Below are 22,384 nucleotides of genomic sequence, written 5' to 3'. Positions count from 1 at the left end.
GAGGGGGTGTGTAGCTGCCCCACGGAGCGGCTGTGATGTCACGGGAAACGGTTGAACCCGTGCCGAGATCCACCGCACGAATAAAACCCCCGGTGAGAAGAGGTTACCGGGGCGATGCTCCAACACGGCACGGCTGTCGTATCTAATCAGCATCCACGCCGAGCGATCTGGACCGTTGCTATGGTCACCGCCTTCATCCTAAACCGAAATGAAAGGGTGAAAAAGAGCAGCTCTCTCTCGAGCTGTTGTTCGCCCAGAGAGTTTTCCATTATTTTCTCAACTGTATTGTATTCTTTCTGGTGAGACCCCCTTTGTGTAAACTGTGGGACAAAGTAGGAACGGACAGTTTGACATTTACAGCGAAAAATGAGTGAATTCAAATCACACCAAAACCCCACAGGACTGCGCACCATGGCCAAGAACACCACTGTTAGTCTTTTTCTTCTTTTTTTTTGCTCTAAAACGTCTCCAAAACTGCAGTTAAATAACAAGAAAATAAAGAAGTGCAAACACGTGAGGAAGACAAAAATGTGGGATTTCAGGGAGCATTGAAACACACACCCAAATCAGAACATACGTACAAAAAATAAAATAAAAAAAGAAACTATTAAGTTCATTATAAAACAACATTCTAAAAACTTTTAATAAATCAGGCTTTTGTGGAAAAATTGACACTTTTGCAAAATGTAAAATGCATCCTAAACAATAAATAACTCATTGACTCTTCCTACAAGGAAAAACAACAAATCAAAATGGCAACAGCACGCTTAAAGGTGCAATATGTAAGATTTTCTGTCCGCTAGAGGCCTATTCAAAACAAAGGTGTAGCTTGATGAAGCCAAGTTTGAGCGCGGAATCTTGGGACATGTGGTCTTCAGCTCACAGCCGGTGCAAAAGAATCGGGATTGGACTCGGGAAGAAATCATGTTCATGGATGTGATTATTAACATTACTGTAGTATGAAGAAGAGCGGGGTCGAGTGTTGTGGAGCTGAACGAGGCCGCTGGAGCGATTGCGCAACTCACGCCTCACGAGCAGTAGAAATTTTATTATGCCACAGTCGCCGGCGCCGTTTCCGCTTTTCCGCTCATGAGTACAAGGTAACACAGCTCTGTTTATCATATTAGATACATTTGAGTGTGTTGAAAATGTTATAACGTTACTCTGTGCGTTTGCTCGGCGGCTGCTGCGAGACACTTGTTTGAGACACACTGCAGTAAGATAGATTGAGTTTAGAATATCATATTAAATGCTGGATGATTGTGTTGATAAATGGCATGTAATTATTTTTAAAACATATTGTATGATGGAGAAAATGCTGTATTACTGTTACTAAAAATAAAGCTGCATCTGATTATGTTATGTTAGCTACTTGACAAAATAGTGTTTTTCTCTGAGGCGTGGTAAAGCATGGTACTCGCAAAAAATCAAGAAAATTAGATTTAAACAATAAAACGTGTTGAGCTATAAACAATAATTAGTTTTCTGTCTATAAATATATCAAAACAGTTGTTCCCTTGTCTATTAAAACATGTAATATATTAAAGCGTCTTTAGTGTTTCCATGGTTTCTACAAAATTAAACCGGAAACCATGGGTAATGACGCAACTGACAGGCGACTCACACGTCCTGAATCCATGGTTAAAATTGCAATTTTCTCACGATTTACAAATAGTTGGAAACATTTGGGATGTTGTAAGTACTCAAGTGAACAAAATATATAACTCTGGCCTAGTGGTTTTTGGATATTTTACTGTAAAATTCGTACATATTGCACCTTTAATACTAAACGATACAGGCGGGAGTTTTGTGCTGTTCTTTTCCAGAATGCAAACAAATAAAATTAAAACATTAAAGTATGGAGGCAAATGACAGATAGAGTACTAGTTCCTGTTCTTTGAATGTGGCTCACTAAGTTTCAGAAACACTTGGCAAAAAAAACAATTTTTTGCATTGCATGTTTACGTCACATTTATCAAGGCGGAAATAAATCATTTATTTTGCATTTGAATCTAATTGCATGTAAAGAAAATCCTAATTTAGACACTGATTAAATAAGAAAATTACAAAAAAAGATGCTGATATTATTTCCAGTTCATTCGTCACATGTGAAATGGATGGTTGCATTGCATTATGGGATACAGTACGTAGTGCAATATGCTCTGTTGCACATTTTGCAAAATGTAGTAGGTGGTTCAGTGCACACAGAAAACTCTCGTACTACGAATAGTATACATACTGAGGAATTAGTAGTATGCTAGTCTGAACATAGCCAACTATTCCAGCACATAACCCAGTTTAATGCCAAGTCATCCTGAAACGTATTCATCAAAGTAACACACATTCTAAGAACAGGATGCTAGGAGGATGGGGGTTGGGGGTGGGTGAACGGACTGAAGTGTTGGAGGAAGTGGAGGTGTGCTTGTTGGGACGCATGTCCAGATGCTTGGACCAGTCCCGGAGAAAAAGCCCAAGTTTCTTTAACCCCCCATCCCATCCCATCCCATCCCACCCCATCCTTTATTTTCCTCTGTGGAGTAAATTATTTTATCCCAGGCTGGTAATGTTGGCCCTGCCACCTGGAGGCGCCACAATGCGTTGAGTGGTACGACGAGGGACGTTGTCGTCAATTTGAGCCCCTGTGAAACAGTGCAAAAATCATGATGTTAATGTTTATAATATCTTAATATCTTCATGCCTTACAGTTGCATTTAGCAGATTAGAGATGGATGATATTATAGTTTTCATTTTGTGACGATACAAGCAATCAAGCAGATGAAATGTATAGTATATATATCACCCTATGCGAGTTTACTGCATGCATGCGGATAGAGTTGGACGTACTTTTATATCCAACCTTATATAACAACCTGGGTGATGGTATAGTTACATTTTATAATGAAATTAAAAAAATTAGGCAGTTGAGATTTGCTATATACTGTAATACATAATGCTTTATGTGAGTGTACTGTATGCATGTGGATAAGGTTGGATATAATATATATCCAACTTTATATAGAGAGATAGGCGATAATACATTTTGCAAGGATATAAATAACAGGAAATGATTTATATAGATTTATATATGATTTATGATTATATATATATGTATATATATATATATATATATATATATATATATATATATATATATATATATATATATATATATATATACTGCACATTCTGAAAAGTCCCTTTGTAGTAAATTATATGAGTTTGTTTTCAAAAATAAGTGTAGGACATTTAGTTGTTTTCTTACCAGACAGGCTGAATCCAGACTGGTGCAGATTGCGAACTGGTTGAGGAGTAGTTTTGATCGGAGAAGTCTTACCAGAAGTGACAGGGGTCATGATCTTAGGTGTCACAGTGACCTCACACACTGGACCGTCATAAAGACCTCGTGGGACTCCGCGCAGATCAGCAAGCTGTGAAGAGAGATGCCTTAATTGGAGTGGATCGAATTTAAAACATGATTAAAATCATGAATCTCTAATCACTTGTTAAATTAAACTGGGAGTTTTATGTGTGTATACTGTATGCATCTCTCTTTCTATATATAATGCATATGTACCCTGCTGCGGGCCTTTATCCTCTTGTAGACGTAGTCTGGGAAGGGTTTACGGGTGATGTAGCGTCCAGAACCCTCAGTGGTGTGCAGGTTCCCGTCCTCTAGGACGATCTTCCCCTGGCTGATCACCACCAGCGGAGCTCCACGCACCTCAATCCCCTCAAAGATGTTGTACTCCACTGACTGAGAAAGACAGAACAAGGGAAAAGCTCTCAGAAATGTAAACATTATGTCCTTTAAATGTCTGTCTAGTTGAGCTTTTGCAGGCTGTGTACTTTCAACAATCTGTAGCACATCCCTTAACGGTGCCCTAGAATGTTTTTTCATAAGATGTAATAAAAGTCTAAGGTGTCCCCTGAATGTGTCTGAAGTTTCAGCTCAAAATACCCCATAGATTTTTTTTTTATTAATTTTTTTAACTGCCTATTTTGGGGCATCATTAAATATGCGCCGATTCAGTGCGCGGCCCCTTTAAATCCTCGTGTTCCTTGCCCCCGAGCTCGCGACTATAAAACAGTGCATAAACAAAGTTCACACAGTTAATATAACCCTCAACTGGATCTTTACAAAATGTCCATCATGCATACTGCATGCATGCTTCGGATCATGTGAGTATAGTATTTATTTGGATGTTTACATTTGATTCTGAATGAGTTTGATAGTGCTCCGTGGCTAACGGGCTAACATTATACACTGTTGGAGAGATTTATAAAGAATGAAGATGTGTTTATGAATTATACAGACTGCAAGTGTTTAAAAATGAAAATAGCGACGGCTCTGTGAATAGAGTAATAAACTATGGTAACTTTAACCACATTTAACAGTACATTAGCAACATGCTAACGAAACATTTAGAAACAATTTACAAATATCACTAAAAATATCATGATATCATGAATCAAGTCAGTTATTATTGCTCCATCTGCCATTTTTCGCTGTTGTTCTTGCTTGCTTACCTAGTCTGATGATTCAGCTGTGCACAGATCCAGACGTTAATACTGGCTTGTGTAATGCCTTGAACATGGGCTGGCATATGCAAATATTGGGGGCGTACATATTAATGATCCCGACGTAACAGTCGGTGTTATGTTGAGATTTGCCTGTTCTTCGGAGGTCTTTTAAACAAATGAGATTTATATAAGAAGGAGGAAACAATGGAGTTTGATAGTCATTTCCATGTACTGAACTCTTGTTATTCAACTATGCCAAGGTAAATTCATTTTTTAATTCTAGGGCAACTTTAAGTAATTACATATTAAATGAACATAAAACATTATGGCAATACAATTTAAATTTTGCTCGCACTGAATCTTTTTTCGTTTTTGAAAGATGTTTCACAAAGGCTGCATTTATTCTGTCTGGCATCATGAAATTGTTACTTCATATTTTCAAAAACCAGTCATGAATAAATTACACTCAACATTATAGATTTTATCAAAATACTGTGAAAATTATATATAGTCTATCAACAATGGATTATGTAAATTCTCTAATCATTTTAAATATTTTCAGGTGATTTTTTTAGCAAAACTAAGTGTAAAAGAACAATCATAAATGTAAAACTACTTTTTTCTAAATCTATTATATTGATTTACATTATATTGACAACTACTATTTGAATATTTTCAGAATTTGGGGTTGGTAAGATTTTTTAATGGCTTAATGAAATAATTAATTTTCAGCGTCATTACTCGTCTTCAGTGTCACGTGATCCTTCAGAAATTATTCTAATATTTGCTGCTCAAGAAACATTTCTTTTTATTAAAAATATTAAAAACAGTTAATATGTTTGTGGAAAATATTTTTTTTGGATTGTTTGATCAATTGAAAGTTCAAGAACAGCATTTATTAAGACATTATAAATGTCTTTACTGTCACTTTTGATCAATTTAATGCATCCTTGCTGAATAAAAGTATTAATATCTTTCAAAAAATAATCTCAGTGACCATAAACTGTTGTATGGTAGTGTACAGACACGAATCCCAGAGGTCACCAGCGCTCAGTGACAGCAAGTGTGACTTCATGATGGTTCACTCTTTCCATATTTGGCCGCATCAGCATCTCATCCCAGTCAAATGAAATGAGTGTAGACTGCAGGATCGGCCTCATTGACAAACAGGAGCGGACAGAGCGAGCGAGTCAGCAGAATATCAAAACAGCTCATAGCAGAGCAGAGGACCATTGTCAGGGTTCTGTCACTTCGGTCTAGTTTATTTCTTGGTTTTGTGACAGAGCTCTGACACTCCCGTTCTTATCATGTTTTTGTGTGAGCGTACGGTCTCGAGTGTTCTCGAGCCATGCGCTCTCTTGTCTGCGTGCCTTGTTTCATGTTGGGAGCGTGGCGTTCGGATCCTGGCACTCGTGTCTAGTTTGGTTTCGGACACTCGCACTCCCAGTCCTGTCTTTTATTGTGAGCGCACGGTCGAGTGTTCTTTCACTTGCCGTGCGTTCTTGTCTTGTGTTTTGTGCTCTTGTATTGTCATGTTTTGTGTAGCACGCGGTTGTTTCCACCTGCCGCGTGCTTTCATGTTGTTTTTGTCTTGTGCTGTGTAGCACGCAGTCTGTGTTTCACTGACTGCGTGCTCTCTTGTTGTCTTGTTTTGTGTGAACACATGGCTTATGAGTTTTCATAGTCACGTGTTCATGTCTCGTCTTGTGTAAGCACATGGCTTGTGATTTGTCTTCACTGGCCATGTGCTTGTTTCTTTGTTTTGTTTGGTGTGAGCACATGGCTTGTCATGTGCTTCTTTGTGCCATGTGCTCTCATGTCTATTGTCTTGACCCCGCCCATCTTGTTACCTCATTATTGGTTGATTTGCCCCACCTGTCCTCCCTCATTACCTGCCTTGTTTGCTCTCCTATTTATTCTCCCTGTGTTTGCAGTGCTGGTTCGTCGTTGTTCATTCCCTTGTGTGTTCAGGTCGAGTCGAGTCGAGTCGAGTCAGTTTTCCCCCTTGGGGTAGTTTTGTTTGTTGTGTTTTGTTTTATTTTTATTATTTAATAAAGCCCTTTCATCCTGCATCATTGAGTCCTCGTTCCATCATCACCAAAATCTGACAATCATGGGAGTCAGAGCTGGTACAGACATAATGGTGTTGCCCACATTACGGGTCATTTAAAGAGCCCTCGGTCAGGCAAGCAGCCTGTGATGCACTAATCTAACATTCAGACCCCAAAGCTTCTTTCTCAGTCCACCAACATTATTACACCAAAACTCTTCTCACCAGGTGGTGACTCTTAGCAGAGATGATTTTGGTGGCGTCAGGGTCCCAGAGCACCAGGTCAGCATCAGAGCCCACAGCGATACGGCCCTTCCGTGGGTACAGGTTAAAGATCTTGGCAGCATTGGTGCTCGTCACAGACACAAACTGGTTTTCATCCATCTTACCTGTCACCTGTGAAGCAGAACATTCATCTTAAGGACAAGGTCAGAAACCTTTTACGGGAATGATACAGTAATAAGAGGTACATTTTTTTTTTTTTTTTTTTTTTTAACCAAAGTATAGGTATAGTGTGTTGTGCACACCATGAAACAGAATATTACTTAAATAAATACAATAAAAAAGTACCTTTTATTAATATAAATTAGAGCTGCATGATTCTGGATAAATTGAGAATGATTTATTTTTTTTTTAAATTGAGATTGTGATTCTCCCGCGATCCTGAAGAAAAAACATTAGACAACTAAACAAATTAACACGTAATTTACTAGAGATTTTGACAAAATGTTTATTGCTTGTCAATTAAAAAAACAAAAAAAACATTTGAATAAAATAATTACAAAAAAAATCATGTGAATAAAACAAACACTTGTTTCATTATTGGATGAATCAGCATTTGTGAATGAATCTTTTGAATGAATGATTGATTCAATGACAAACACTTTTTTAAACTCTTGTTTCTTGTCACCACCTCCTGCCGTAAAAAAGATAAAACATAGATAGATAAACAAGATAAAATACTGTACATACAAGTGTCAACCTTGAAAAGGTGATTTGCTCTATTTTCATCACTACCAGATATCATTGTTCATACCTAAAAAAAACTTTTATCTCCTTAAACATTTGTTCCCTGTTATTTAAATGTTTATAACACATAAATAATGATAACGTGTGGTTGAAAAGACTGTTTGCTAAGCTGCTTTATATAATATTTTTACATGGCAGCTGCTGCAGGGTGATGATTGTACTTTAAAAGGTTAACCAAAGTCCATAAAAAGTCTTTGGTTTAAAGCCGTTTCACATCACAAGCGTCAGAGGAGCATGAGCAGTGCTTGTTTTCGCTGCCCATATCAATGAATGAAAGCGTTCACATTGGAAGACATGGGCAGTGACAAAATACATGCTTCTCACTCTCCGCTGACACTTGTGATGTGAAACAGCCATGGTAATAGACACAGCAGAATCATTGTCATTTAGAAACAAGATCATGTGGGTTCCTGCTGAAATCCACCCGCATTTGGAAGGTTTACAGGTTCTTAAATGTCAAGCCCTGCTAATAATAATAATTAATAATAGTAATAAGAAATATAGCTGCAAGCATCTCAGTCATAGAAAAGAAATATTTACAACAAATACAGGCAATTTACCATGGGAAACATATGGTTTATAAAGCTTTTTAACAGTTATCGAGGTTGAGCCAAAAACCTAGAACTAGTTTGCCAAAGTTGGTTTTTTTAAATAATCTCCAATATTTAACGAACGATTCGATGGACAGCGGCGGTCCTAGAGGCAAAGATGCTCAGAATGTGGTACGAATGTCGTGGGCATGTGCGAAAAATTGTGCGATACGATCCTTTACGCATGTGAAAAACGCGAAGGGGCCCCCTGGTGGCCGATTTCTTTTGAATTTCTCAGAGGCTTCTAGAGCCGTGAGCCAAACGGGCCCAGTGAGTTTGTTCCAATCGGCCTCCATTAACCTTGTCTGATAGCGACTCAAACTTCATTGGCTGATGCCGGACATGTTTTTTGAGATACATCAATGTCCTCATAGACAGTCATGGCACCTCGGATGAAGACACTGCATGCCAATTTTCAAGAAGATCGGACTAACGGTAAAGTAGCAATAGCCATTTTTAAAAAAAAAATCTGTTATAGCGCCACCAAGTGGCCAGTCGCAGTGTCCTTTTTCATGCGACCACAGAATGAGCTCTTACATATGTGTGCCAAATTAGGTGAAAATATCTCATTCCATTCACAAGTTATAGCCATTTTAGTAAAAGTGGCTCCACCAACATTGAGTGTTTTGGCAGCCCTTAGGGACCGTTAATCGGAATTTCAACTTTTTTTTTTTACTTTTTTTTTACTATTGACAATAAGACTCCAGAGAATCTTGCTGCACTGGTTCGGACTAGTTTGCAAAAGAAAGTTTTTCAAAAAATCCAAAATACCAAATATTTTCGACTTGGCTGTCTTGAGCCAGGATATAAGACACTTGAGCCTACGCCTAATGTTTTAGGAGTTATGAGCTATTCATACTTTTCACAGCTGTAGCGCCCCAGTCAGGCCGAATGGGGCAAGCCTTGGTGACGTACTACCAGCCCTCAAAGTTTCAAGTCTCTACGACTTACGGTTTGGTCTGCCCGATCACATTATGAGAGTTTCAGCAATACAAGCTTGAAGACCTAACAATGCAACATGGCCCATCTAATCAGATTAAACTATTTTACAAATGAAACTATTCATTAATAATTACCCATTTAGACTGCAATAAATCTAAAAAGATAAGCCCAAGAAAAGTAACAAATGATTTTGATCTGTAAACTCTGCATGTCTCATTTAATCTGGATCTGTAACAATACATATAAACATTTAAAGCGGATCAACTGTCTCTCACCACACACTTGTCCCAGATGATGGACATTCTCTCCTCAGTGCCATTAGTTCCCTCTGGGATCAGGGTGAAATTATCCTTGCCAACGGCCCTTTGGGAGGTGTTGAAGGTGCAGTGGGCACTGCCAGTCACCTGCAGATCACCACTGCACAGAAAACACATGCAAAGCAGCTGTTTAAAACACTGACAAACCGTAATATTTTTGCACATGGCAATATAAAGTCATTTCTTTCATAGTCATTTGTATTTTATCTTAGTTTGTCATAAGAATGAGTGGAGAGAAAAGCTCACAGTAGGCTGTTCTTTGTATAATGGTGCCCTCTAGTGATCATCCCATAAATGTTCTTCCCTTAGCAAGCAGGATAACGAATGGGTGACCATAATGAATGACCCCTGTCTGCACACACTCACTGTGGTCCAAATACCCCCTGTAATCTATGTCCCATAATGCACTAGAACAGCTGTGGACACACACCAGGCCAGTAGGGAGTTGAGATAGTCCGGGGTGGTGGGGTCAGGGCTGAGGGGTGGAGATGTGATGTAGGCTGCAGCTTTGGCCCAGTTCTTGCTCCAGTAGTGAGTGCCGTCTGTCCCCAGGCTGGCGGAGATGGGCTCCCCGTACACCACGGTACCTGCGCAGGGAAAGCACAGGGTCAGGATCGCTAGAATGGTTTGAAGAGCTGTTCGCTGCTCAGTGAGCACAGTAGATTTAAGCGCTACTTCATTCTTCATACTTAAATACCTCGTGCTCATAAGCAGACAATGATGTTACAAACTCTAAAGAGTTGTTTTGCTGTATAACGTCTGCTGAAGAAACCGCTAAAACCAGCCAATGAAGGATGACAGGACGTAGCTAGTTTAAGCTGTTCAAGCTGGTGTTTAGCTGGTTTTAATTAGTTGGTCAGCCAGTTACCCAGCCTCACCTGCTAAAGAAGTGTGAAAACCTCTTTAAACCTGCTATGACCAGGATGGAAAACCATCTTAGTCTGGTTTTAGCTGGGGGGTTTTCAAAAAAACAAAACAATTATACTTATAGAAAATGAAGATGTGTGTGTTTTGCTTTTTTGAATGTTTTTAGTTAATTTATGAATCCACTGTAAACTTTATCATTACATATTATGTTGTTATATTATAATGCTACCATATTTTATGCAGGCAATTAGCTTACTTCATTCTAAATAGAAAAGCCGGACAATGTCACTGCTAAATACCTATGATATTGTGGTATTCCGCCATGTTTCTCACTGACACGCCCCCAGCTTGTTCCCACTTGTATTTATGACATTGTGGTGCCATTCATGTGGGTTCAGCTTGTAAATACGATCTTTCTGACATTACTTGAAGATAAAGGTACACTATGTAACTTTTTTTTTTTGTTCAAAATTATCAAAATGTAAATAATGTTTCAATACATCAATGCTTCTTTTATAAGTGTTTATATTTTAGACCTGGAGGGATGGTTTTCACAGGAAATTACGTACTTGCGTCACTTGTCTTTGCGTGTCTCGTCATATCCTTAAAAAGAGAAAAGTTGCTCCGCCAACTTTGATGTTTAGGTGCATTCACGCGGCCTCGTAATTCCTGTAGTTACAAGATTCTAGCTTGTAAAAAGCGTTCACGTCCTCGTAGAGATCGTAATTACAGCTTGTAAGCTGGGAGTTTTCTGAAAGCTCCCAGATGTACCACGTGGCCGCTGTACCACCTGACCGCTGTAAATTGATTTATTAGGCATTGATAGTGGTGCCATGGAAACGCATAATTCCCAGTCCAAGGACCAAAAGGACGTGAACAGCTCCGAATATAAGGTCACGTGTTGTCATTTCAAGATTCCGGTAAATACAAGGTGACGTGAATGCAGCTTTAGTCTGGTGTGGGAGTGGCTTAGGTTAGTTGTCACAATGAGTGAGAAAGGTTGACATAGAGCAGCTAAATCTCGAACTTCCAGGAATCACCCGTTTTAAACGAACGCCAAACAGAGGAGAGTCTGCTGGCAAAAAGATACTGCAACCGAGTTTGTAATAAAACAAGAATCAACATTGGCTTTTCAGAGATGGCGAGAACTGAGGGATTTGAAATGCGCCACAGAGATGTTGTTTTTATTACTCAACAGGTTAGTAAAGTATTTTATTGAACAGATAAATTGCCATATGTAGCACTCATTGTAAAGCATTATCTATTGTGAAGGGTAATATTCATCCGCATGAAGCACAACCAAAAAATGTTTTTTCCTCTAAATGCATGCATTTGTTTTTTAACCACTTGAATGTCAAAAGTTATAGTGTACCTTTAAGATATGAAAAAATTTAATTTATCCTGATATTTTTTGTCATAAGACTAATAAAAACTCCCTTCTAAAGGTCCGTTCACACAAAGAATGATAACTATAAAGATAACAGTACAGATATAGTTCTAAAAATCGTTCTAAATATAAAAGAATAGCAGAGTCCACACCACAGCTAGTGATAAAGATATAGAGAAATTATATCACTTTCAGAATTATTTTTTTTCAGCTGTTGAACGATAAAACACTGACAGCCAATCAGAATCCATTAATTTAAGGGGTCGCGCATTCTCCATTTGCGGAGAAGTTAATTGCCAAGGTCCAGAAAAAGACACCACTGTTTGACAAGTTTTCAAGGATACTTTAAAGAAAATGGATATATAGAAAACAATCGCTCATACCCTCTGAATAAATGCTGAGAAGTATTAATGATGAGATGATTATGCCAGGCTACCAAACTGTGTAAAATAAAATTACCTCAGGTATCCAACGCTAGTTTCGACAACATTGTCTTGCTTCCTTTGAAGTTGCAGTGAAAAAGACTAGGCGTTGTTTTTAATTCCACTATATAGACAATATATTCCACTATATCAAAACATAGCATGCTGAGGACATCTACTGATTAAAGCCATGTAAATGCAACAAGAACAGCAAAAACAAAACTGCAGCGCGAGTGCTTAGAATAAACACACCGTTATTGTTTGTTGGTGTGGACGCAAATATAGTTATTGTTCTAGTTATCTTTATAGTTATCATTCTTGGTGTGAAACAGCAAAGAACCAGTCTAAGGTTTAACAGGTTTGTTTCAGAGGGGTTTTGGCCACTTCTTTAGATGCTCAGGCTGGTCTTAGCATCTTAAACCATCTACATCCAGCTTAAACCAGCTTAATCCAGTAATACTAGTAAGCCTCTGCTGAGAAAAAAAGAGCTGGTTGGCTGGTCTTAGCTGATTTTTTTTCCAGCAGAGGCTTACTAGTATTACTATTTGGAACAGCATTTGTGTTGGAAGTTGCCAAAAAATGCTGTCTTGGTAGGCAGTTCAGTAGTGTCTGGAACATCGTCAATGTCAAATGGCCTCTATTTAGGAGTCTATTAATAATTTGAGAATAAAACCCATGTGACAACTTTTTCCAAATGCATCCAAGGGTTAGCGGGATGTTAATCAATTCATGGGACTTTTATATCAAAAATCTGATGTACCTTTTTTCCTAGCCTGGGCGATGACATCAGCAGCACTCCTGCTCATCACTTTGGTGATGTAGAGCGGACAGTTGGTCTGATTGGCGATGGTCACGGCCCGGTTGACGGCCTCGGCCTCCACCTATAAAACATCGGCCGACACTCACTGACCTTCAGATGAAATTACAGACGCAGCCGAGGTAAAGTGCTGCTCAGCACCTCCTGAACGCTGACTGCACTTTATGTGCGCCAACAGACTCGGCTAAAGGTTTCTGGAAGGCTGATGTGTCTGTGATACCAATGATCAATGACTTTGGCAGCAAAAACTGTGGGAAAGTGGAAAGTCTGAACTCCCCTGATCCCTAAAGGGAAACAAACCATAAATGTGTTTTAGTGCAGTATGTTTGAAGGTTATTTTGGAAGCGTTCTCGGGTCTCGATGTACGTGCAAGGCCGACGATGTGCTAAAAACCTCCTTCCATGTGGTGCACAGCTGTAATTTTGCAGTGAATGTGTTCTGATGGTGTATTTGGTGTGGTGTGATGTGCTCTCGATTATAGCATTATAGTCAAGGTGCATGTGAAGCGTTTTACCTCCTCTGGGCGGCTCAGAACGTGTCCCTCTGGACCAGTAATACCCAATCCCAGAATCCTCTTCTGCTCCTAAAAACAAAAGAGAGCAAAAGAGGTTTATATGGATTTCACCATATCAAAAATCCATTACAATTCGGCATATTTGACTCCAATTTATCATTACTGTAATACAGACATTTTACTTTATACTTGTTTATTTTGTATTTCTCATTTATTCTAAAAGTTGATTTTCATGGAATTATCATTACTGTAATTTTTTTTAATTTTTTTTTATTTTACATCAATGATTTTTTTTTTACGTTAGATTTAAATTAGCATAAAGGCAGTACAACAAATATTATGATATACTTTTCATCATTACAAAATACTGTATATATTTTGCATAAAGGGAGTATGATTAATTGTCATTAAAAATTCAAAAAAATCTTAACGATCCCCAAAATATGTATATTTTTTCCTTTTTTTGAGTTGCTATAAAATTCAGCATTGCCATCACAGGAATAAATTACATTTTAAAATATATTCAAATAGAAACAGTTATTTAAAATTGTAATAATATTTCACTCTTTTAACTGTATTTTTGATCAAATAAATACAGCCTTGGTGAGCATAAGTGACTTTTTTTCAAAAACAGGAAACTGGTAGTATATTTATAAATGTTGAGATCACCTCAGCAATGATGTCACCGTTCTCTGCATGCACCTGGGCGATGGCACCCATGTCCCTGATCACACTGAACACCTCATACATCTGTAACAGACAGGGGAAACAACACTGGCTGTGTATTCTGTGTTTCTTCTTCTGCTCTGGATCTATGGCTACAGGAAATGTGGTGAACTCTCAGATCACATCAGTGCATTGAGAACTCATCATTACTGTATTCTCAACACACACAAAAACACAGAGATCTTGACTTTATGAAGTAAAAAAATTGACAAAAAAAGTGTCTAATCCACTTTTAAAAGCATAATGAAAGGCATATGCATGAGAAATCATGCTTTATAGTCATACCTGAGAGTCATTTAGCTGGAAAATATCCTTGTAAGCCAAGTAGACCAGGAAAGAGTTGACGCCTGGGAGAAAAAAATACCATGATGTTAGCCATCATCAGACATGGACATACAGAGGAGCTGCTAGAACAAGCAAGGTTGAAGTAACAGGGTCACAGACTTGAGAGATGAGTGTAATTTGAGCCATAAAGTGCCTAAATCATCATTTTCATGTGGGAATACTGTTCTAGGTGGATAAACCTACTCACTGATGTAACATTTTGACATTGTTTTCATGACAATTAACACTCCTATTGCATTTAGGTCAGGTTTGACCCAGAAACGGTGCATAAAAATTTAAAAAACATTGCAAATGGATTAAGGGCCCTATTTTAATGATCTAAGCACATGGTCTGTAGCTCATGGCCAGGTGCATTTAGGGTGTGAACGAACCCTCTCTTGGTAGTTTAACGACGGAAAAAATGGTCGGCGGGTTGTACCTAGTCTCTTAATGAGTCATGGGTGTGTTTTGGGCGTAACGTGCAATAAAGTCTCATCTCTCATTCCCTTTAAAAGCCAGTTGCGATTGCACCATGGTGGATTGCCATTTACATGGCGGAATTTGCAAGCGGAAAGACTGAACGCTTCTCCAGTGAGGAATCCTTTTATTTGTGTGCTGCTGCCCGTCCCTGTGTGTGTAATAAGCAGAGTGTATGCACGTTTTGCACCCACCTGTAGATGCATATTACTAACACGCTCTTTAAATAAAAAAAAAACAAATACTGCGCCATTGACTTTAGACCAGGTTTCAGTTGGTCAATGGCGCAGTAGTTTTCAGTTGCCGCAAAATAGCAATATGCCAACAATGCACATGATCACAACTCGTTTTCAGACCGGCACACCCATGGGTGCACAGATGGCCGTGAATGCATTTGCTATTTAAACAAAGTGGGCACTAGACGTAAAAAATGACTGCATCAGGCTGAAACTAGCAAAAAACACTTGCGTCGAGCCTGCCGTCGCCGGGTGTATGATAGAGCCCAAAGACTTTGAAAATACACTTTTATTTTAATATATTTTTTAAGAGATATAACCATTTAAATTAAATTATAACACCGTTCCAGTTGAATTTTAAATTGAGTTTTGAATTTTAACTGCAGTAATAACATAGTAAAACACGGTAACATTCAAATCTTTGAAATGTTTGCACAATCACTCATTAATGAGAAGTTACTGATCAGATACAATACGGTTTTATTTGAAACATATTAAGTTATGACTGTATTATAAGCTCACATTCCACCAGGTAAAAACTGACATGAGAATGCAAAAGGTGTATAGAGATTTTTAATGCAATAGCAGGAATTCTTATGACTGTACTGCAGACAATTAGCTTTCTTTTTTATTCTAAATTATTTATTATTTTTGTATATTATATTATATTCTCAGAGGTGTTTTTTGTAATGTTTTTTTTTTTTTTCATTAAAAATACATATTTTGTATTAATATTTAATCCAATCATTATTATTTTACATTTTAATCTTCCTCTGAAAATGTGTAATTTAAAGTGCCTAAATCATCACTTTTCATGTAGGAATACTGTTCTAGGTGGACAAAGTTAGTCAATGATGGATTTTTCTTTATGTAAACAGTCACTTGCACATATAATGTGAAAGTTACCGGATTTACCCACATCACATGGTCACGACACAAGGTATTTTATCACACTAATCTCATGTTAGTATATAATGTTTAACTACTGCAGCTAAACTTTTCAATATGTGTGTATTTGTCAGTGGAATATCTATAGAACAATTTAAAATATTCTTCTCTGAATCATTGCACATATTTAAGCTGCAAATGTTTTGGCAATACAAATGCAGTATTTTTCATGCAAGTTGAAGTGATGTTGACTTAAAGGTAAAGTATGTAGTTTCTGTCACACTAGCAGCTCCTAGCTGAATGTCTCAACAGGTAAAAGTAGGCTACGTCTAATAAAAGGCCCAACATATAGGTATACTTTTAGCTGTGTTGCGATGTGTCATGAAATTAGGCAACTGAGTAGCTAACACTGTCTTGAGCAAACATGATTGTCCCGTTTGTAATCTTCACCGGGCATTTTTTGACATGTGATAAGTGTGAGGAATATACCGTGATCTTTGACCAGCGCCTCGACCTCCTCCTGCATGCCCTTGTGCCACTCCGTGATGTCCACATGGAGAGAGTAATCACAGCAGGACTTGTGGTCGGCCCACTCCCTCCACTGATTAAAGGCAGCGATCAGACTAACGCCGGGCTCCGGGACCACATGATCGACTGAAAACACACATCAAAATCTAAATCTAGTGATACTATATACTTACGGTGAGGAAACTTATGTATAAAAAGTAAATGGAAGGACACTGAACGTCAGCATTAAACTCATCCCACACATTTTGGACACTTAATATTCAGTAATATTATCAATTTGAGCCCTTTGAAGCTGCACTGAAACTGCAATTTGGACCTTCAACCCGCTGAACCCCAGTGAAGTCCACTATATGGAGAAAAATGTCCACAAAACATTCATTTCTTTTCGAGTAAAGAAAGAAAAAAAGACAAACATCTTGAATGACATGGGGGTGAGTAAATTATCAGCAAATCTGAATTCTGAACTGAACTAATCCTTTAACATCCACTGAGACGTGACATCTGCTGAGCTGGAGCCAATGCTACATTAAGTGCTAATGAGAGGGCTGTTATTATAACTTTTTTATAATTATCACTCATTATTTTGGTCTGTCAAGTTGAACTGGTCTAGTTGCTGAGGTGATGACTGACACTCGGCCAGGGTCATATACTGGATCTGTTTCGGTCTGAAACACAGCTGTGGTTCATTAGCACTGATTCTGTGTGTAAATTCAGACAGCAGTAACACAAACACTTTCAGAGCTCATGCAGAACATATTAGCCAACATTTGTCGCAATAAATGTTATATTATATTTGTTTTAGCTTCTTACTAGGTGGATTTGCATCATGGCAGTAGCATTTTATTCTTCGATGCATCATAGTACAGCTACAGTGCTTTTAGAGAAGGTTCGCAAAAAAGTACTGAGGCTGTACTATGATGGATTGGTGAATAAAATGCAACTACTATGAGGCAAGTCCAAAAAACCTGGTAATACCATCATGCTTTTGGAACGTTTTTGTTAGCGCATGACAGTCAGTTAGTAAAATATATTTCTATAAGTGCTGCCAAAGTTCACATCTGACATTAAAGGGATAGTTCACCCAAAGATGAAAAGTTTGTCATCATTTACTCACCCTCAAGTTGTTCCAAACCTGTATGAATTTCTTTCTTCTGCTAAACACAAAAGAAGATATTTTAAAGAATGTTGGTAACCAGACAGTTGACGGTAGACATTGACTTACCATAGTATTTTTTTTCCCTACTATGGAAGTCAAAGGGTACCGTCAACTGCTTGATTACCAATGAGTAAATGATGACAACATTTTCATTTTTGGTTGACCTATCCCTTTAATTAAATGTGTAGTGGTATTATACTCACAGATCAGTTTATAAAGCAAAAGGCAGATAATGTAATTGATTATATGTCTAATTTATTCATACATCAAATTCAGATAACATTTACATTGTCTGTATGTAGAAATTTGACTATCATCCAACACATATTAGAGTAGCACTTTATTTTACAGTCCTGTTCCCAATGTACATACTATGTACTTATTATAGTAATTGCAATAACTAGGTACTAACCATGAACCTACCCCTAAACCTAAACTTAATCTATATAGATACCTTATATTACCCAGTACTTTCTTGGGTAAGTACACTGTAAGTGCACGTACTGTAAAATAAAGAGCAACGCATATTACATATGCATCATTTTGTTCAACATTTTGATATTATAATTAGGGGCAAATTACTGGAGAAAAAATAGACAAATTAATCCTGCTAATAACAAAAAATCATTAGATTATGATTCCTAATTTTAATAATCTTAAATTGCATAGTATAATATATAATATAATAAATAAATATATATAATAAATAAATATATATATATATATATATATATATATATATATATATATATATATATAAATTGCTTAAATTTATATATATATTCATATATATATATATATATATATATATATATATATATATATATATATATATAAATTGCTTAAATTGCATATATATATATATATATATATATATATATATATATATATATATATATATATATATATATTATACATATATACACTGTACATACACATACACTCGTAATTTTTATATATAATAATAATATTAAATAATTATTTTTTTTAAATTGCATATAAATTATTTTATGGTTCTTTTATTCTATTTTTATTATTATATATATATATATATATACATACACACACACACACTGTATACACATACATTAAAGCATACAATTTTTATATATTTTATATATAATATTTTATATACAGTGGGTACGGAAAGTATTCAGACCCCCTTAAATGTTTCACTCTTTGTTATATTGCAGCCATTTGCTAAAATCATTTGCAAGTTCATTTTTTTCCTCATTAATGTACACACAGCACCCCATATTGACAGAAAAACACTGAATTGTTGACATTTTTGCAGATTTATTAAAAAAGAAAAACTGAAATATCACATGGTCCTAAGTATTGAGACCCTTTGCTGTGACGCTCATATATTTAACTCATACTATATTATAATATTATACTGATTGGAGTTGATTAGGAAAGCCACACACCTGTCTATATAAGACCTTACAGCTCACAGTGCATGTCAGAGCAAATGAGAATCATGAGGTCAAAGGAACTGCCTGAAGAGCTCAGAGACAGAATTGTGGCAAGGCACAGATCTGGCCAAGGTTACAAAAAAATTTCTGCTGCACTTAAGGTTCCTAAGAGCACAGTGGCCTCCATAATCCTTAAATGGAAGACGTTTGGGACAACCAGAACCCTTCCTAGAGCTGGCCGTCCGGCCAAACTGAGCTATCGGGGGAGAAGAGCCTTGGTGAGAGAGGTAAAGAAGAACCCAAAGATCACTGTGGCTGAGCTCCAGAGATGCAGTCGGGAGATGGGAGAAAGTTGTAGAAAGTCGACCATCACTGCCGCCCTCCACCAGTCGGGGCTTTATGGCAGAGTGGCCCGACGGAAGCCTCTCCTCAGTGCAAGACACATGAAAGCCTGCATGGAGTTTGCTAAAAAACACCTGAAGGACTTATAAATGGTGAGAAATAAGATTCTGGCCCAGCCGGAGCCCTGACTTAAACCCAATTGAGCATTTCTGGAGAGACCTAAAAATGGCGGTCCACCAATGTTTACCATCCAACCTGACAGAACTGGAGAGGATCTGCAAGGAGGAATGGAAGAGGATCCCCAAATCAAGGTGTGAAAAACTTGTTGCATCTTTCCCAAAAAGACTCATGGCTGTATTAGATCAAAAGGGTGCTTCTATTAAATACTGAGCAAAGGGTCTGAATACTTAGGACCATGTGATATTTCAGTTTTTCTTTTTTAATAAATCTGTGTTTTTCTGTCAATATGGGGTGCTGTGTGTACATTAATGAGGAAAAAAAATGAAATTAAATGATTTTAGCAAATTGCTGCAATATAACAAAGAGTGAAAAATTTAAGGGGGTCTGAATACTTTCCGTACCCACTGTATATATATAAATAATAACATACAGTATATTTTTTAATAAATCACATATGAACTCTTTAAAGCTCTTGTTATTCATTTTTTAAGACGTACTGATCATAGTGGTGCCGCCAGCGAGAGCAGCTCGTGTGCCCTGGTAGAAGTCGTCAGCGGCTGTCATGCCCCGGTCGGGCATCTGGAAGCGGGTATGAACATCAATGCCGCCTGGTATCAGCATCCTGCCTTGGGCGTCGATGGTCTTCACGCCACCAGGAACTATGAGGTTTTCACCGATTTGCCTGGAGAGAGAAAATGAGCGTCACAAAGGTCAACAGGTCATCTCTACTGTTAGTCAACACTTCAGAAGATGAGATGACTAGAAATTAAATAATAATAAAACACTTGCTTGATGACTCCATCCTCCATATAGATGTCGGCATGGAAAGACTGATCATCGTTCACTATCTTCGCACCTTTGATTAGAAGACGGTCACTCTGTGAGAAAGAGAGACAGAGAGTCATACAAAAACTGCCTTTATTCCCAGCAGCTGTATGCATCTATTTATACAATCATTGGACTGTAACTAAATAGGTCTCACATGCTATCAGTTTAAGCACAGAAACACTTTGTTTTTGCATAGTATGAACAATAAAACAAAAACGCATGTGCATATTTCACAGTAACATTTCCTTCACCGGTGGTTCTTAAATGCTACAAACCCACTGCTGCTAAATACAGTTTACAGTTATATATAAATACTATATAAATACTTTAATTAATTAATTCATTCATTCAAGCTCAGGCATGACTCCTGCATTTCATACTCAGGAATCACGTCTTAGAGGATTCACTTTTTTGCATTTCAATTGCCCCTGTTATGCTATTTTAAAGGCTCCTAATTTCATTTTTGAGTCTCCTACAACAGGTTTACATGCATCCAAGGTCAAAAAACACTTTAATTTTCTCATAATATACATTGTAGCATCAGCTCTTTTTTTCAGTGTTTGAAAAGGTTTGATCAAGTATTCGGTCTCTCTAAACCCCGCCTGTCTGAGAGCCTGCTCTGCTCCGATTGGTCAGATGGTTCAGTCTGTTGGCCAACCGCTTACATTAAGTGCCAAAATCAAAAAGTCCATTACCATCTGAATTTCAGCTCTTCCTAAGCACTTGATACTCAAGCTGTGTCCGGAATAGAATACTTCTCTACTATATAGTACGCAAAAAACAGTATGCGAAAAAAGTGGTATGTCCGAATTCATAGTATTCGAAGAACATTAGGCGAAAAGTACCCGGATGACTTACTACTTCCGGCGAGATTCTGAAGTGCGCATTCGATGGACACTTTAATATCCCATGAGGCCACGGGAGAAGATTTGTGAATGGAGTTGAAGGAACATAACCGACGCTGGTAGGTCATGTGATAGTAACAACATGGCTGATACAGCTGATGGCTGTCCACGACAATCCTAAACCTGCCAAGGTACCAGCACAATATCTGTTCTCAGCAAAATATCTGTTCTAATTCTAATTATCGTTATCGATAAAATCCCCCAAAAAATCAATATATTTTTTTTGTCAATATTGCAGTGCCGAAAATAACGTTGACTATAAACCTTGCAGTGTGTATGTGGCCATAAAAGGTCACCACTGTTGTTGACAATGATGTGATTTGATTTGATAAATGTCTTAGCATGACAAGGTCACTGTAAGAAACAACCAAATGAGATGCAGATCTCTTCAACTGGAGACTCAGGACTGCAGAATCCTTTTCTAAACCACACCATGCACTAAAAAAATGACCGACAAACACTGGACATCAGGTTCAATCAGAGCTGAAGCATAAAGATCGCAGAGGCACATCAGAAAAACACAGTGATTCTTATCATGCTAAATGGATTCTGACAAGCCATCATGGGCCCAAACGTCATTTCAGGACACCGCCATTGACTGCAGCCCGCATGCTTTCCTCCTGTTGAGACACGCAGTTTAATTTTTTTCAATCACAATTGAATTATTGAATGCCCCAGTATTTCCACTTTAACCCGTCATGATAGTGCATTCCAAAGGCATGATGGGAATTGTAGGGGGTTTAAGAAGATCTTAGTTGCATTGTGCTCTGTAATTAATGACTTGAAGGGATAATTGTCAGGGAAGTCTTAATCTGTAGCTGGTTGACTGCTAATGAGTAGCTATCGTTGAGCTGTGTTTCATGATTCTACTGTAAGAAAAGTGTTGTGGAGAACAAGACAACGTTGGAAACACTGCTGAAAAG

General features: G+C 37.6%; 1 protein-coding gene across 1 annotated transcript; it reads right to left on the bottom strand.

Annotated features, from left to right (window-relative positions):
* Positions 1-2,547: 2,547 nt before the first annotated feature.
* On the bottom strand, positions 2,548-20,552 carry dpysl2a (dihydropyrimidinase like 2a). The gene is made up of 13 exons (XM_067393486.1): positions 20,518-20,552; positions 20,226-20,410; positions 16,597-16,761; positions 14,468-14,529; positions 14,126-14,206; positions 13,457-13,525; positions 12,886-13,006; positions 9,880-10,036; positions 9,408-9,549; positions 6,797-6,967; positions 3,575-3,754; positions 3,263-3,428; positions 2,548-2,639 (listed from the first exon to the last, which is right to left on the bottom strand). The coding sequence occupies exons 1-13, from the start codon at positions 20,535-20,537 to the stop codon at positions 2,548-2,550; spliced, it is 1,611 nt and encodes a 536-aa protein (XP_067249587.1). The 5' UTR covers positions 20,538-20,552.
* Positions 20,553-22,384: the final 1,832 nt, after the last annotated feature.

The sequence above is a fragment of the Chanodichthys erythropterus genome, chromosome 9, assembly GCF_024489055.1.
Source record: "Chanodichthys erythropterus isolate Z2021 chromosome 9, ASM2448905v1, whole genome shotgun sequence".
Taxonomy (NCBI): domain Eukaryota; kingdom Metazoa; phylum Chordata; class Actinopteri; order Cypriniformes; family Xenocyprididae; genus Chanodichthys; species Chanodichthys erythropterus.
Note: the sequence above shows the minus strand (reverse complement) of the source record. Positions and strands in the feature narration are given on the sequence as shown.